The 14,540-nt window shown below is 26.1% G+C and overlaps 1 protein-coding gene and 1 long non-coding RNA gene across 7 annotated transcripts; one reads left to right on the top strand and one right to left on the bottom strand.

The window, feature by feature from the left end:
• Nucleotides 1-316: 316 nt before the first annotated feature.
• Nucleotides 317-3,444, bottom strand: LOC145755333 (uncharacterized). Of its 2 annotated transcripts, XR_014284195.1 has the most exons (6): nt 2,925-3,444; nt 2,486-2,629; nt 1,649-1,908; nt 1,320-1,386; nt 939-1,099; nt 317-773 (listed from the first exon to the last, which is right to left on the bottom strand). It is a non-coding gene; the product is annotated as an uncharacterized LOC145755333 (long non-coding RNA). The 2 variants fall into 2 exon arrangements; XR_014284196.1 differs by lacking the exon at nt 1,649-1,908.
• Nucleotides 3,445-3,991: 547 nt separating this feature from the next.
• On the top strand, nt 3,992-12,843 carry LOC145755003 (uncharacterized). 5 transcript variants are annotated; one of them, XM_082571196.1, is made up of 15 exons: nt 3,992-4,059; nt 5,309-5,341; nt 5,446-5,496; nt 5,822-5,905; nt 6,084-6,158; nt 6,224-6,268; nt 6,529-6,603; nt 6,746-6,829; nt 7,150-8,492; nt 8,697-8,762; nt 9,155-9,277; nt 9,416-9,538; nt 9,704-9,772; nt 10,938-11,126; nt 11,215-12,843. In XM_082571196.1, coding segments are annotated over exons 4-15 (2,262 nt in total). In that variant the 5' UTR covers nt 3,992-4,059; nt 5,309-5,341; nt 5,446-5,496; nt 5,822-5,903; the 3' UTR covers nt 11,283-12,843. The 5 variants fall into 5 exon arrangements, with proteins under 5 accessions (XP_082427322.1, XP_082427317.1, XP_082427321.1 ...); XM_082571191.1 differs by having other exon boundaries at nt 3,992-4,135; XM_082571194.1 differs by having other exon boundaries at nt 3,995-4,135; nt 4,354-5,341.
• Nucleotides 12,844-14,540: the final 1,697 nt, after the last annotated feature.

Below are 14,540 nucleotides of genomic sequence, written 5' to 3'. Positions count from 1 at the left end.
AAAAGATCGGGAAAATGAGGGAACGGTAAAATGAAGGAAACGGAAAATGAAGGAACCGGTAAATAAAGGAACGGAAAATGAAGGAGCGGTAAAATGAAGGAACCGGAAAATGAGGAAACGAGAAAATGAAGGAACGGAAAATAAAAGAACTGGAAAATGAGGGAAGGAACGGGAAATAATTTATAAACGCAAATTGCCTGATGAATTTACCATTAATGGCATTTATTTATAAATACATTAAAATTACCTTAGTGAACACACCACATACTGGTGCAATACACAATCTAAAATCAGGTTATGTACCTTTTCGTGCCTAACATCTTCGTTTAATGCACCTTTGTTTTATTTTATGTCAAAAGTTTTTGGTGAAATAACAGTTGGTAAATACGAGAACATTAAATTACAGTTGGTGAAATTGGTACAAAATCACACTTAACATACACATTTTTAAAATGTTAACATAGCACATAGCTTGTCATTAAGAAAAAAAAATCATAAGCATTAACGAAAATAAAGTTGTATTTTATAAATTTTGTTTCCATTTAAAAATTAACACTTTTTAATACAAAATTATATCGTGGTACAATACAGTTGGTAAATTTGAATAAGTTATAACTAATTTAAGTTTAACATTCAAAAAAATAATTAAAATCCAGCACTTAATAGAAGCTTAACATTAAAAACATTTTAATAAAATTAAGCAGTTTTTTTTTTTAATTCCAGTTTTCATATTTCTTAAAATTGACCACAATGAAGTCTTTCAGTAGAATAATCTAAATAAGGTGAAACAAAAATTTTAAAATTTTGTACTAAACACCATAGCAATTTAAAACTAGATTTAGTTGAAAAATAAAATATGGAAAAAAAAATTAAAAAGCAAAATACAGAATGTTAAGGTTCATGTTGTCCGGCTCTAGACAAAACAACGAGTCGTTTACCATAGTAGAGAATTTAGGAGAGCCGTAATCCTGACAAGACAATTTCTCCATAAGTATTTCCCCATAAGAGAGAATTTTGGAAAGCCGTAAACCAGCCAGAGAATTTAGAAGCAAAAATTTAATATTACTGACAATAACAATTTGTTTGGTATTTGAAGATTCTAAACCATAATAATGTTAATTTAAATTATCATTTCATAACATGCAATTAAAATATTACTAATTAACAAACACTTTTTCATTTATTATTTGTTTTTAGCATTTAATATTGTTGAGTTTTTTCGCTTAATGACTGTGGCAACATATTTTAATAAACAACAAATATAAATTCGCTATATTTACTTTCTCAGTTCCAACAATCAGTAAAATTAAACAACTTACCTTAAATTAAAGGTCTTCAGCTCAACACAGCATTTTAAAGATTATTATTGAGAGTGTAAACTTATTCCTAAAAATAAATTTTATTTTAATAAATCTTGTTAAAATAACTTAATAATATGAATTTAATTATATTAATAACAAAATCAAATTTTTATATCTTGAAAAATAGCGACACCATGTAAAAAGTTCAGAGTGTTTTTTTAAATGATGTCACAAACTGCTTTGGTGAGGTAATTATAATGTATGCTAAGATGTTAAAAGCCTAAACTAAATATAAAACAAATGATCGTACTTAAAATGTAGAAAAACTAGCAATTAAATGATGCTACCTACAGGTTGACACAAAAGGGTTTAAGGAGACAACAGAAGTATTATATGAAGAAAATGCAAATGGCTCGGTTGTAAACAATTAGGCTTGCACAGAGTTGCAAAATTTTTATCCAAAACCTGCCTAACATATAATGTTCTTGTAAGATATTAAATCTCTTTTGTGCCAAAGTCTAACCATCACCATCATTCGATTGCAAATTAAATTTACTTTAGAAATGGGCAAATTAAAATGTAGCACACAGGGGTCGTGACGTCTTTTCTGCAAAAAAAAATGATAATTGAAATGCATAATTTCCTCATATAATGCGCTTGTTGACCTTTTTATTCTTCCGAACTAATTTTTCAATTACCACTGTTCCTATTTAAGCCTATATAACACTATTTTCATTTTAACTTATTTTGTAAAAAAACAATTTAGCATTTACAATATGGAGACAGCTAATACGTAGAGAGCTAAATTAAAAAGTTTGTTAATTATAGGCATATGTCGTTAGTAAACGAAAATGTTACCTAGCAAGAAAATCTGCAAATATCATGAAAATAAAAATTTAACAAACAAGACCCCACAAAAGTTTGGTCAAAATGCTTGCAATAGCAGTGAATTGTTTAAATGCTAAGTTCTTATAGTTTACAATTCTATGACTTCTTTCTAACTATAAACTAGATGTGATTCCAATTCTTTCAACAAAATGTATATATTATATAGGCCTATATTGTTTATTTTAAACATGTCATTGAGTAGATAAATTTTTATTTTTTAATTAAATATCATATATATACATCTTAATCTATTGATTTATATGTTGGTTCTATCTATAAAAATAAAATCAACATACCGTATAGAACAAGAAAAAAATACTTCATCACAAGGTTTGTCGATTTTTAAATTTGGTTTTTAAATCACCAAAAACTCTAAGAAATGGTGTATCTCAGTTACTGTATCTTTTTTGGAAAACCTTTTTCTTTTAGCATAAGTGTTCCTGAAATATATAACATATATATTACCTTGCTAAGGTCTTATGTTGTTAAGACTGTCAAAAACAAATTAAAGTAACAAGATTGTTAAAAATTAAATGTCAAAAACTAGTATAAACTGGGTATTTATAAGCTATACAGGATCGAATGGACCAAATGGATCAAATGTATAACAAATGGATAGCAAATGAACCGAATGGATCGATCCATTTGATCGATTCGGTCCATTCGCTAACCATTTAATATACAATCCATTCAAACCTGTATAGTTTATAGGTACCGGTATAAACTGGGCATTACCTTTTTTTCCATGTTTCCTGTTAACATTTTACCATTTATTTTGTTCAGACAGTCAGAGAAGAAATTTACAAAACTATTCTTGAAAATACAGTTAGACATTTACTACGCCAGATTGTTTACCGTCTGACTGCTGCATATTAAAATTTTATTTAGTAAATGAAGTACCAGTATAAGAATTGTCCAAAAAAAATTTATTCAAGTTTATACTGTCTGACTGTTGTCGGCAAGACTTATCAAGTAACAACTTAACATAGCTAAAATTGTTTAAAAGAGGGCTTTTAACTTTTAACTGTTTTTAATTTAAATATTGTATATATTTTTTTAAGTTAAAGTTAAACACTTAATAAATTATTTAAAAGAACTATAAGCTGGCTTATAAGATAGGCTACAGTTACCAAAAATTTTGAACACAATTACTTTTTGAAACAAAGTTTGTTTCTGAAACAATTTTCGAAACAAAATTTGTTTCTCGAAACGAATTTTGTTTCACGAAACAATTTTCGAAACGATATTTTTTTTGAAACAAAATTTGTTTCTCGAAACGAATTTCGTTTCCAAAATTGTTTCGAGAAACAAAATTTGTTTCGAAAAGTGTTTCCGAAACGAATTTCGTTTCCAAAATTGTTTCGAGAAACAAAATTTGTTTTAAAGAGTAAACTGTGTTTTAAATTTCGAAATTGTTTTTAGAAATAATTTTGTTTTATACAAACAAAAACGGATTTTATTACTTAGTAATCATTTTTGACAATTTAAATGAAATTATTATAACATGAATGTAGATGTGCGAAATCACGCGGCAAAAAAACAAGCAGGCTTTATTATTACGATCTTATGTAAAAAAATAAAAAAGAGAGTCAAAACCAAATAAGGGTTAGTTTATCTAACACTTTTTTACTCTCTTTCGAATAATATATACAACTAAGGCATACAAAAAGTAATAAAGTCAATTTAATTTAATCGGAATCAAAATAAATTTGATTAAAAATTATTTTAAAATTGCGCCCCCTAACGTTTAGTAACAAGTTTTGTGAATTTTTTTTGCGATGCATACTTTTTACCAACTGACAGACTGACCAACGACAGAGCGATTATGAACTATTTTTTTAATAATTGCTAAGAATTATTTCAGTTTTTGGTAATAAATTAGGTTATTATTTATAGTTGACTGAACTAATATAATCAAAAATGAATAAGGAAACGAATTTTGGAAGGTAATGTTTTTTATTTTCTTTTTGTTTTGACTACTCTTACTGTCTGACTGTTTTATAAGGCACGATTTGTACTATCTTACTAGTCCATCGAGTCCTATATAACTCAGAATTTTATTGTATTGTGCAATTTTAAGTGCTAAAACTCTGTTTGTCATTAAACTTTATTTTTATTAATTTATTTTTTAACTGATTGACTGAATTGGATGTAAATGTTACAGGCATTATAAGTGATTGCCAGTCGATCCATACCCCGGTTTATGTCACCAAAGCGGTCTGTACTCGAAACAACGGCAATTTTTTTTTTGCGGTGATTTTTTGCCTTTTGGACCGCTACGCAAACCTTTGTATCAACGGGCGATCCAAACTCGGTCTTTTTTACGTTATTTGTAAATATGATATGTTGCTAGTTATAATCTATTTCTATTTTTTACCGAATAAATGTTGGATATATGCTTTAGTAAATGTGTTTTTCAATGTTTCTAGTGATAAATTATTGTGTTGTTTACATCTTTTTTGTCAGCTGCTTTTAACCATTATCGCAACCAAGACGTAAGATAAGGGTAATAGCTTTGACGTGTAATCGGAATTTTTATCAGTTGACCTTATTCATTTTAAATTATTGTCACGGTGATTAGCTTTTATAACATACCAGCGAACACTTTTTTGTTACATAAAAAAAAACTTTGTGTATTAATAGTCTTGTTTTAAGCATAAATACATAATTTCAAGGTAAAACTTTTTACAATTCATAAACATAACAAAAAACAAATAACACCATATATTTTAATAACAAGATTTCCTTTTAATCATTATTTTTTTGTAGATTAAAATGGTGTAAGCATACTTATTGGCCATACGCCAAATTCTGTGGCCTGACTTTTTGGTACACTTGTTCACTTAAATTGTATTAAAATTTATTAACAATACTAAGTACGACATATATAAGTACTTATCGCACATTTCTACTAAGATAAAACACTTTAAATAAACCGATTCGGCATGTATATGCGCCTGAATTATATAAAGGGTGACGCAATGCAAGTACGAATGGACTTGAACCCGAGTACAGATCGCCTTGTGCGCATCGACCTAAGTACGGATCGAAATATATACCGATATATTTTAGTGTTTGTTATCGATAATTTTAATGAAACAGTGTTATTTATTTTTTAGAAAGACACATTCAAGAAAAACATTTTTTTCAAGGTTCGATAAATATGAGAACAATATTAAGACATTCGTTAATATTAAAATTATTTGTAATGTTTTATCAAAATGTCAATTTGTACAAGTATGCATTTTTGTTTCAGAGGTATTTCTTCAAGTGATTCGAATACTGATAATGAACAAAAATTTATCCAGTTAGTCACAATTTATTTATTTGCCAATAATTGCATTAATTTATGGCTGTTCTTACTAAAATTTAGATAGGCTACTTGACTGTAATATTTTTTTAGTTGTTCTAATTAATATTTAATACCGACTGCACTTAAGTCAAAATCTATATTAAAACGCCTATTACAGCATGATAACTTTTTTTGTGCATGCTTACCTTACAAAAAAAAAATTATTTGCAATAACTTAAATATAAACTTGGGTTGTTTACAAAGTTATATATATATCTACTTTTTAGTTATTCTTTTGTGTTATCTTATTTTTGTAAAGTAGATACATTGTTTTCACCAGGCATAAAAAACTAAAACATAAAAATCAATGTTGGAAATCTTCATCAAATAGTGAAAGCTCTGTACATGATTCTGCAAGGGAAATGTAATAGTAATTACTAAATTTTCTAAAAACACCCAAATAAGCATATTGCTGTTTGAGAATGGAGTATATATACATTGATTAATATATAATTATTTTCAATATAAAAAATTTATTTGTTGTGTTTTTAAGACAAAAGAAGAATTTACAAAAAATAAACTTAGCTTTTTGAATCTACTAGGTACCAATACAAGAAACGAAGAAAAAAAAAGCGCTTTTCTCATACTTTAGTCAGTAAAAAAAGATCTTCTGTTAGGTGAGTTAAACGATGATATATTTAAAAAGTAAAAAATGAAATTAATAGTAATCGTGGTGGTTTAGGTCATCATCAAGCAGTTCCAGTAGTGATATTGAGTCTTCGTTGCGGTTTGTTGAAAAATAATTTTTATTTTTTTGAATTATATTAATACTTAGTTTGTTCTAAATAAGTTTTGTTATAAAAAAAGGTTATTTATTGGTAAACTAAGTGAAAAAAATTGAACTATTTTATAATTTAAATAATTTAACTACATATCCCACTATGTTCAGTAAAGTAACATTTTTTTCCAGGGATATGTTTTGTTAAGTATTTTTTATGTTTAAAATATTCTTCTTTTAATGATAAAAGGCATTTTATTTCCATGTAGATCTTACAAGTTAAAAAGGAATAACTATAATGGCAATGATTTATCCTGTATTGAATGTTCATCTGATGATGAAAGGTATTTATTAATTCACAATTTTATAATAATTTCAGTGAAAAGTAACTTATACTAAATTAAATATTTAATGATTTTTTAGTTTTTTGTACTTCCATTACATTTTATTAAATGAAGTTTAAAACGAATTAATTATTTTTTTCAGGTATTGTTATCAATTAATAAATTCTAAAAAAAAACTTAAGAAAGAATTATGTAATAGTGAAAGTTCTTCCTCACAGTCCAATAGGTTTGTAAATTTTTTAGTTTTGGGTATATCTATTATGTTTAAACTAGTATTTTTTTCTTAAAAAACTGTTATATAGTAGGGTAACTGTCTTTTTAATAATGGGGTTTTGTTATATTGGTTATTATCATAAAGTACACACAATTACAACTACTTCTAGATATTAAAAATTGGAAAGACAGGATTTTTTTAATTTTTAGTGAGAGAGAGCTGCTTGATGTTTAAAAACCACTGATATAGCCTATTTAAACTTTTTGTAGAAGTGTTTTGTGATACATTTTAATACTAAAATATAAAACACATAAAATCTTTTTTTAAACTAGATTTAAAACTGCAACTAGAAAAATAAGGGAATGTCCTCACTGTGGGCAAAATTTTGTTAATGTGACTCATCATCGAAAAAAACACAAAGATATTGATAAAAAAGATTTTATGTATGATTCGTTTGCTAAACGCAATAGAGTTGGTTTTTACAAAAATTATACTGGTAATATATGTTGCATTTGTAAAGTTGCAGTACTGGGAATTGAAAGTCATGTTCTTAACAAACATAAAAACATTAAAAAGGGGTCTGAAAAATTCAAAAATGTTGTTGCTCAAAGCAAAATAAACATTAACCTTCAAAATGTTTTGGAAAACTATAAAACAACACTTTTAACTATGGGAAGTGGACATAGAAATGCCGGTAGTAAATCTCAAGTCCAAACATACATACGTCAAATATATACCCTACTATCGAGTCTGGACGACTTAAAACGACCACAAAAAATTTATAAGACTCTACATGAAAAAGTATGCAAGGATGGCCGAGATTCTACCAGATACTCTTATCTAGCAACGTTAAAAAATTTTATTTATTTTTTGGATATTGAGTATGAAGAATTGTTTCGTGAATATTCTGTTTCCAAACTTTTAAAACTTGTTAAGGAATGGCTTCAGCGACAACGACCAAAAAAAGAAAAAAGGGAAAAATTAGTTAAAGATAGATCTCGTCGAGCACTTGCTGAATGTGCTTTTCCTGGAAAAGTTGTTATAAAATATATAAAAGCTCAAGAATTGTTTCTAAATTCTTTAAGAAATAAAAAATGTGGATCCCTTAATTGTCAAGAAATTAAAAAACTGTGTGGGGACATTTTTGTTAGAATTATTTGCTCACAAGGCTGTAGATCAAGTGTTTTCACAGGAATGTTGTTATCGGAAATTAAAGATTGTGAAGAAACAAGTAGTGGAAACTTTTCTGTGTTAGTAAGTGATCAAAAAGAAAGAAAACGTCATGCATGTATAGTATTTAAACACAAAGAATATAAGGATGCTATTGCTGTTTCTGATCATATTTGGGCCTACTTGCAAAATTGCAACAAAATTCCTCTTGTTAATAGAGCATTTCCTTCATTTTTTGGCAATAACACTGGTGAGAAAATGACTGCATCCCAATTTAATAGTATTTACAAAAAGGTCACTGAAAATTATTTTGGAAAGGGAATCAATGTAACAGAAACTAGAAAGTTAATAACAAGAGAAGTGGGTGGTAAATCGAAGGTAATACAAAGAGCAGTGGCAAGAGCTGAAGGTCATTCTGTCGAGGTACAAGATAAATTTTATGACATAACAAGCCCAGGCCAAATTGTAGAAAATGCCAGAGTATATTTAGAAAAAATAGCTGAAGGTAAAGAACCACTTCTAAGATTATTTATAGCCTAATCTTTTAATAGTAAAGTTAAGGATTTAATAAAAGAGTGTCTTATAATCAAATTAATATAGTCAATTTAAAACTAATTGTAAAATGTAACGATTTTACTATTAATTAAACCGTAAAGATAAATACCTCGAAATGTATCAAACTCAATAATTAAAAACAATTTATTTTAAGAATCTGTTGACATGGAGGATACAAATCTAAAAAATGCAGCTTCGACTTCCAGAGCTTCGTTTCCAAGTAAGTTGTTGTTTTTTTTTTGTTTAAACGATGTGCTTTATACAAATTTCTAAATCTTTTTTGCGTGTTTTTTTTTTAAAAAAACTGTTTTCATTCATTTTGTAGTTTATTAGTAAAAGATGTGATTTTAAGCTTTTAATATCTTTTAACAGAACAAAATCAACATAAAATTAAATTATTGTTTAAAATTATAAAAAAGCCTTTTATAATCAATAGGGCTAATTTATATTATGCTAATTTTTTAATTTAAATATTTATAAGTTATTAAAAATGGTTAATAATTATTATTTTATAAAAATAAGAGTAGTACTACCTTGTTTAGTTGCAATTTAAGGTGAATGCACTGTATATATAATATTTAATAAAAATAAAATAAATTATTTTTATTGCAGAAGAAACAACAACTGTTGGTTATAACTTGAATAAAGTAAGAGTGGATTCAAATAACATATTGTATGACAATTTTAGCAATAACTCAGAGGAGTACTGTGGTTCAACTACACCACCAGCAACAGGTTTGTAATAAGTAGCGTAATATGTAAAAATAAAATTTTGATTAAAAATAAAATTGCTTGCTAGGTTTTTAATTTATTATTTTATAAAAATAAAAGCATTATTTTTATTAAAAATAGAATAAATTATTTTTATTGCAGAGGAAACAACAACAGTTGGTTATAACTTGAATGAAGTAAGAGTGAATTTACATAACATATTGTATGACAATACTAGCAATAACTCAGAGGAGTACTGTGGTTCAACTACACCACCAGCAACAGGTTTGTGTTACTAACTGAGTAAAAATAGCAGTATGATTAAAATAATATAACAATAATTTCTGGTAAAAAAATATCACAAAAAAGCCAATTAACTAAAGCAGCAGCATTACTATTATTAACCTTAAAAAATTACCATAAACAGTTATACTTTTATATATTCCGTAGAATTATTTGAGAAAATGGAAAAACAAAACGAAATTACGAAAATTGATAATCTGTACAATCCTCTATCTGGTAAGTGTATTTTTGTTGTTGTTTATGCCTTATTCAAACATTAAACAAATTTTGTCAACTGTATGAAAACTGTATATATGACAAAGATAGGCGTTTTATTTTTTCATAGCGTAATGTTTTGTAAAGTTTAGCTGCTCTATTTTAATTTGATATGACAGATTATGGCCTACTTGGTTAATTTACAAGAATAGTTAAACCAGAAATTGAATAATAACTTGTGTACCAGAGACAGTTTATTGTCATGAATTAATACACAGAATAAAATAAAGATTTAAAATCATTTTTTTATACGATTATGAAAAATGTTACAAAAATTAAGGAAGTTAAGTTTGAAAAATGTAGTTTATCTGTGAAGTGTTTATATTTTAAATTAATTAAAATTGTTAATTATGTCTGCTTTTTGGTGCACATTTTACAAATATATGATATCCAACTAGGCATTTTAAACCTTTAAACTAGAGTTGTAAATATATATTTTTATAGTTTTTTACATTCTATTTTGATTTTCATTTTTTTGGGTATGTGCAGTGGTTGGTTGATTGGTTGACTCCTATTAAAGTTAAGTATTACATTACCGAAAATAAATGGTAATGTAAATTTATTGAAGGTCAAGGAGACATGTTACATGTCTGAGGGTGCATGCACCCCCATTTATAATTTTGCTGTGTATGTCGCACCTGTAAGTTATTTGCAAAATGCTGCATTTTTGGCGTTAAATTGATAGTTATATATGCAAACTAAAAAATTTCGCGATAATTAATGCTTGAAATGTCAGCAAGTTTCTTTGAAATGTCGCTAAGAAAACAGCTTTTTCTGTTGTGGAATTGTCGCCATGTTGTGGAATGTCTAAAACTGTCATTTGTATTGCAGCCAATGGACATGAATATATTATATCTGTTTTTTTACTATAAGAAATAAATTAATTTTAATACTCAAAGAAATAATAACTTAGTCAATATTAATATACTGCTGTAGAATAAAAAGCACTTTAATATTTACTACCTATGTGATTTGTTTACAGTTAGTTTAACCTGTTAAAGTTTAAATAATAAATTTAGATGCTACTATATTATAACAAAGTCATTTTAAAAAAATGATATTTTTTTTGTGTTTAAATTGCACATTACTTTTTATGGTTGTAAATTTTGTTATTTTAATTGCATAGATACCTCTAAACGCTTTATAAGAGTCAAATTCATCGATGACGACTTGGAACTGGATGTTTATCGCCCTTGTGACGTAAAAATAGATGGAAGTAAACTTGCAGATTTCCACAATATTAAAGTAGAGGACAAACTTTTTGTAAGGTGGCCTCATGACCGAAGATTTTATGATGCTTGTCTTATAACTAAATGTAAGTTCACTAATAATTTTTTTAAAATATATATATTAAAATATATACCTGTGATTAAATTTGTAAAATGAACTGTTTTTTGTTATAGATTCTCCTACAAAAAGATTTTCAGATAGCGAGATTTATTCGCCAAAGAAAAAAAGAAAACTTTTTTAAGTTATTAAAAAAAAAAATTAATCGTCTGTATTAAAAATAAAACTAAATTATGATCTAAAATTTGCAATGTATAAGTAAGTCAATGGAGGTAATTATTGGATGTTTTTGATAAAATTGGCCATCACTTTTTTGTTTTAATTTTTAAGTCAAATATTTTGTTCAATTATTACCCCTGCAAATGGGGTGATTAATGGACACCTGGGAGGAAATTAATGGACGCTTTTTTGTAGAACATAAAATAGATATGTAGAAAGGAAAATTTCATTTACGACGTGAAATACATATACTCATTACAATTTTCATAAGGCCATATTCATTTTTTATGGGTCTGTAATGTTTTTTTTGTAATAAATGCATGGGTGGAACATATTTTTAATATGGAAAACTGCTCCTGGGAGACTAAACTTCTTTTTTTAAAGTTATAAACTACAAATAATCTCCACTTATTATGTTTTTAATGTTCATGTTTTCCTAACATTCGCGGGTTTTACATATGCTTTATCTGTCAACTTTTTATACTAAAAAAAAACTAACATATAATTTTTTTATTCATTCACATGGATTTCTCTTTTGATGCTTTTATTTTTGTAAAAAAGTAAGTTTCTTAAAGCTCTTTCGTGATGATTTTTTGCCTTAGATAATTGATTTTGTAAATATTGTTACAAATACTTTCTTGGCATTTTTAAATTAAGAGTTTTATAACAGTTGTTCCTTTGTTTTTTTTTAAAACCCTTGAGTGTTGTTAATGTTAATTAGTGTTTTTGTAATAACTGTTATTTTAAGGTACTGTAGGATTAGTTTGCATTGTAAAAAAAACAAAAAAATTTTCATAAAATGCATCCAATAATTTCCCCCATTCATCATAATAGTGTGGAGGTAATATTTGGAGGCATATTGTTAAAACTGTGATGCAAATATAAGTGTGACATTGAGCTTTATATGGTTAGGAATATTTTTAGTTTATATTGTCAATTCAATTATTCAGATATTTCGAAAAATTTAAATTTTTTTTTAATTTTTAAAACAACATAATTTTTTTCTGAAAATATAATTAAAAAAAATGCTAATCATTTAAGCCTTACTATTAAGATAATATAACCACAAAACCCTGAAAAAAAACGGGAATGGTGTCCACTAATTACCTCCCAATTTTAACTGTCCATTTATTACCTCTATTGACTATACATATATTTTATTATAAATAGTTGTTTAACTAACTGCTTTTAACCATTATCATAAATAAATTTATCATAATCATTTTAAATATAAAAATGTTAATAATGTGTACTTTCTGGTTTTTAAAATTTCTCATTACCTTTATTTTGGTTAAAAATTGGCCTTAAAAAAAACAATTTAATTTTTTTCAAAAACATTAAAATTACCAATAACTGCAAACTGTTGTTTTTTATTTACTTTTTTTAGTGTGCTTGATAATTAGGAACTTGATAATTCTAATAAATAAGTACAAAATTACCAATAACTGCAAACTGTTGTTTTTTATTTACTTTTTTTAGTGTGCTTGATAATTAGGAACTTGATAATTCTAATAAATTAGTACAAAGTTAACAATAATTGCAAACTGTTGTTTTTTATTTACTTTTTTCAGTGTGCTTAATAATTAAGAACTGGATAATTCTAATAAATAAGTACAAAATTAACAATAATTGCAAACTGTTGTTTTTTATTTACTTTCTTTAATGTGCTTAATAATTAGGAACATGATGATTCTAAAAATAAGTATTTTAAAAGGTTAAGAGCAATAATAAATGAATACAAAAATTAGCATTTATAAATAACAACTATATATAAAATGCCACAAAAAACAGGCAATCAAAATAATTTAACCATAATAAGTTAAAAATGTATTTCTATTAAGTTCACAGTATATACATTTTTTTATTTAACTTTAATTTTTTACATATTATTTTATCAAAATTTTATAAAAATTTAATTTTAGAATGTTTTCTATAAAATCATATAAAAAATAAACATTATTTAGGCTTTATTACTTACCACTGTATATAAATTTAAAAAAAATACTTTAAAGTTTTTAAACTACAATAAAAATATAATTTTAAATCAAGTTTGAAAAAAATTGAAAATCGGAAAAAAATTTACTCTTTGTACCACCTAGGGAATTTCGAAACGAAATTTCGAAACAATTTTTTCATTTCGAAACATTATTTATTCTTCGAAACGAAATTCGTTTCGGCGAAACAAAATTTGTTTCGGCGAAACGATTTTCGAAACGAAATTTTCGTTTCCCAGCCAATTCAAATGGAGTTACCATGCCCAGAATCTCAGGCCTTACACGAATGCTACAAAATGCCAGCAGTGGGAATCAAACCCAGCCTTTTCAACCAAAAATCAATTTATAGAAATCATGTCTTTAACATTTAAATATTTTAATAATTGTAAAAGCATAGTTGCATAAAAACAAAAAAACTTTCTACAGTATTTTAATAATTAGTGATGTGCCGATCGCCGTTTTTTTTCGGATCAGATCACGATCTAATGTGACCGAACAATCGGTAACTTTATCGTCACTAAATACAAAAAAATTGACCCTGTATGTTAAACACTTCCACTTATTCACCCGTTTGTTTAAATATTTAACCGTAATATTCAGTATAATTTACAAGAACTAAAAACAATTTTACTAGCGCGGAAATAAAGCGCTGTAAAAGTTTATGGAATCTATGTGGTTAAGGCATGTGCGTGTTTATTTGTGACGTAAAATTAAATGTGACGTAATTACCGATCTGCCGATTTTGGACCTTGATCGGGTGATCGCAAAATCCCTTCAAAAATCGTCGATTTACGATCACCATTTTGATCGGCACATCACTATTAATAATTTGCATTTTCGAAAAATAATCTTAAAAAATAGATGATATCAATTTTATAGTTTTCTGAAATTTTAAAAGAAGTAACAAAAACAAAATATATTTCAGAAATATAAAACAATAATAATTTCTCATAAAATATGGAGTAATTATAAAGTAAGGGAATACAAAATCTTAAAAGTAATAAAAATTGTAAAATTAACATTATTTAAATTTCTGTTTAGTTAATATAAATTAGAAAATAAAAACAGCAAGAATGGCAACAAATAATTTAGGAACTAAAATAACTCACTAGTATAATATTAAAAATAACTTTAAAAAAATTTTGGCAAAAAATTATAAAAAAAATTTCACTAATAAATATTTAATAAAATTAAAATATTGTCATGATTTTTTAAATTTATAAATGTTT

This window comes from Corella eumyota, chromosome 6, assembly GCF_963082875.1.
Source record: "Corella eumyota chromosome 6, kaCorEumy4.1, whole genome shotgun sequence".
Taxonomy (NCBI): domain Eukaryota; kingdom Metazoa; phylum Chordata; class Ascidiacea; order Phlebobranchia; family Corellidae; genus Corella; species Corella eumyota.
This window is presented reverse-complemented; position numbering and strand designations above follow the sequence as displayed.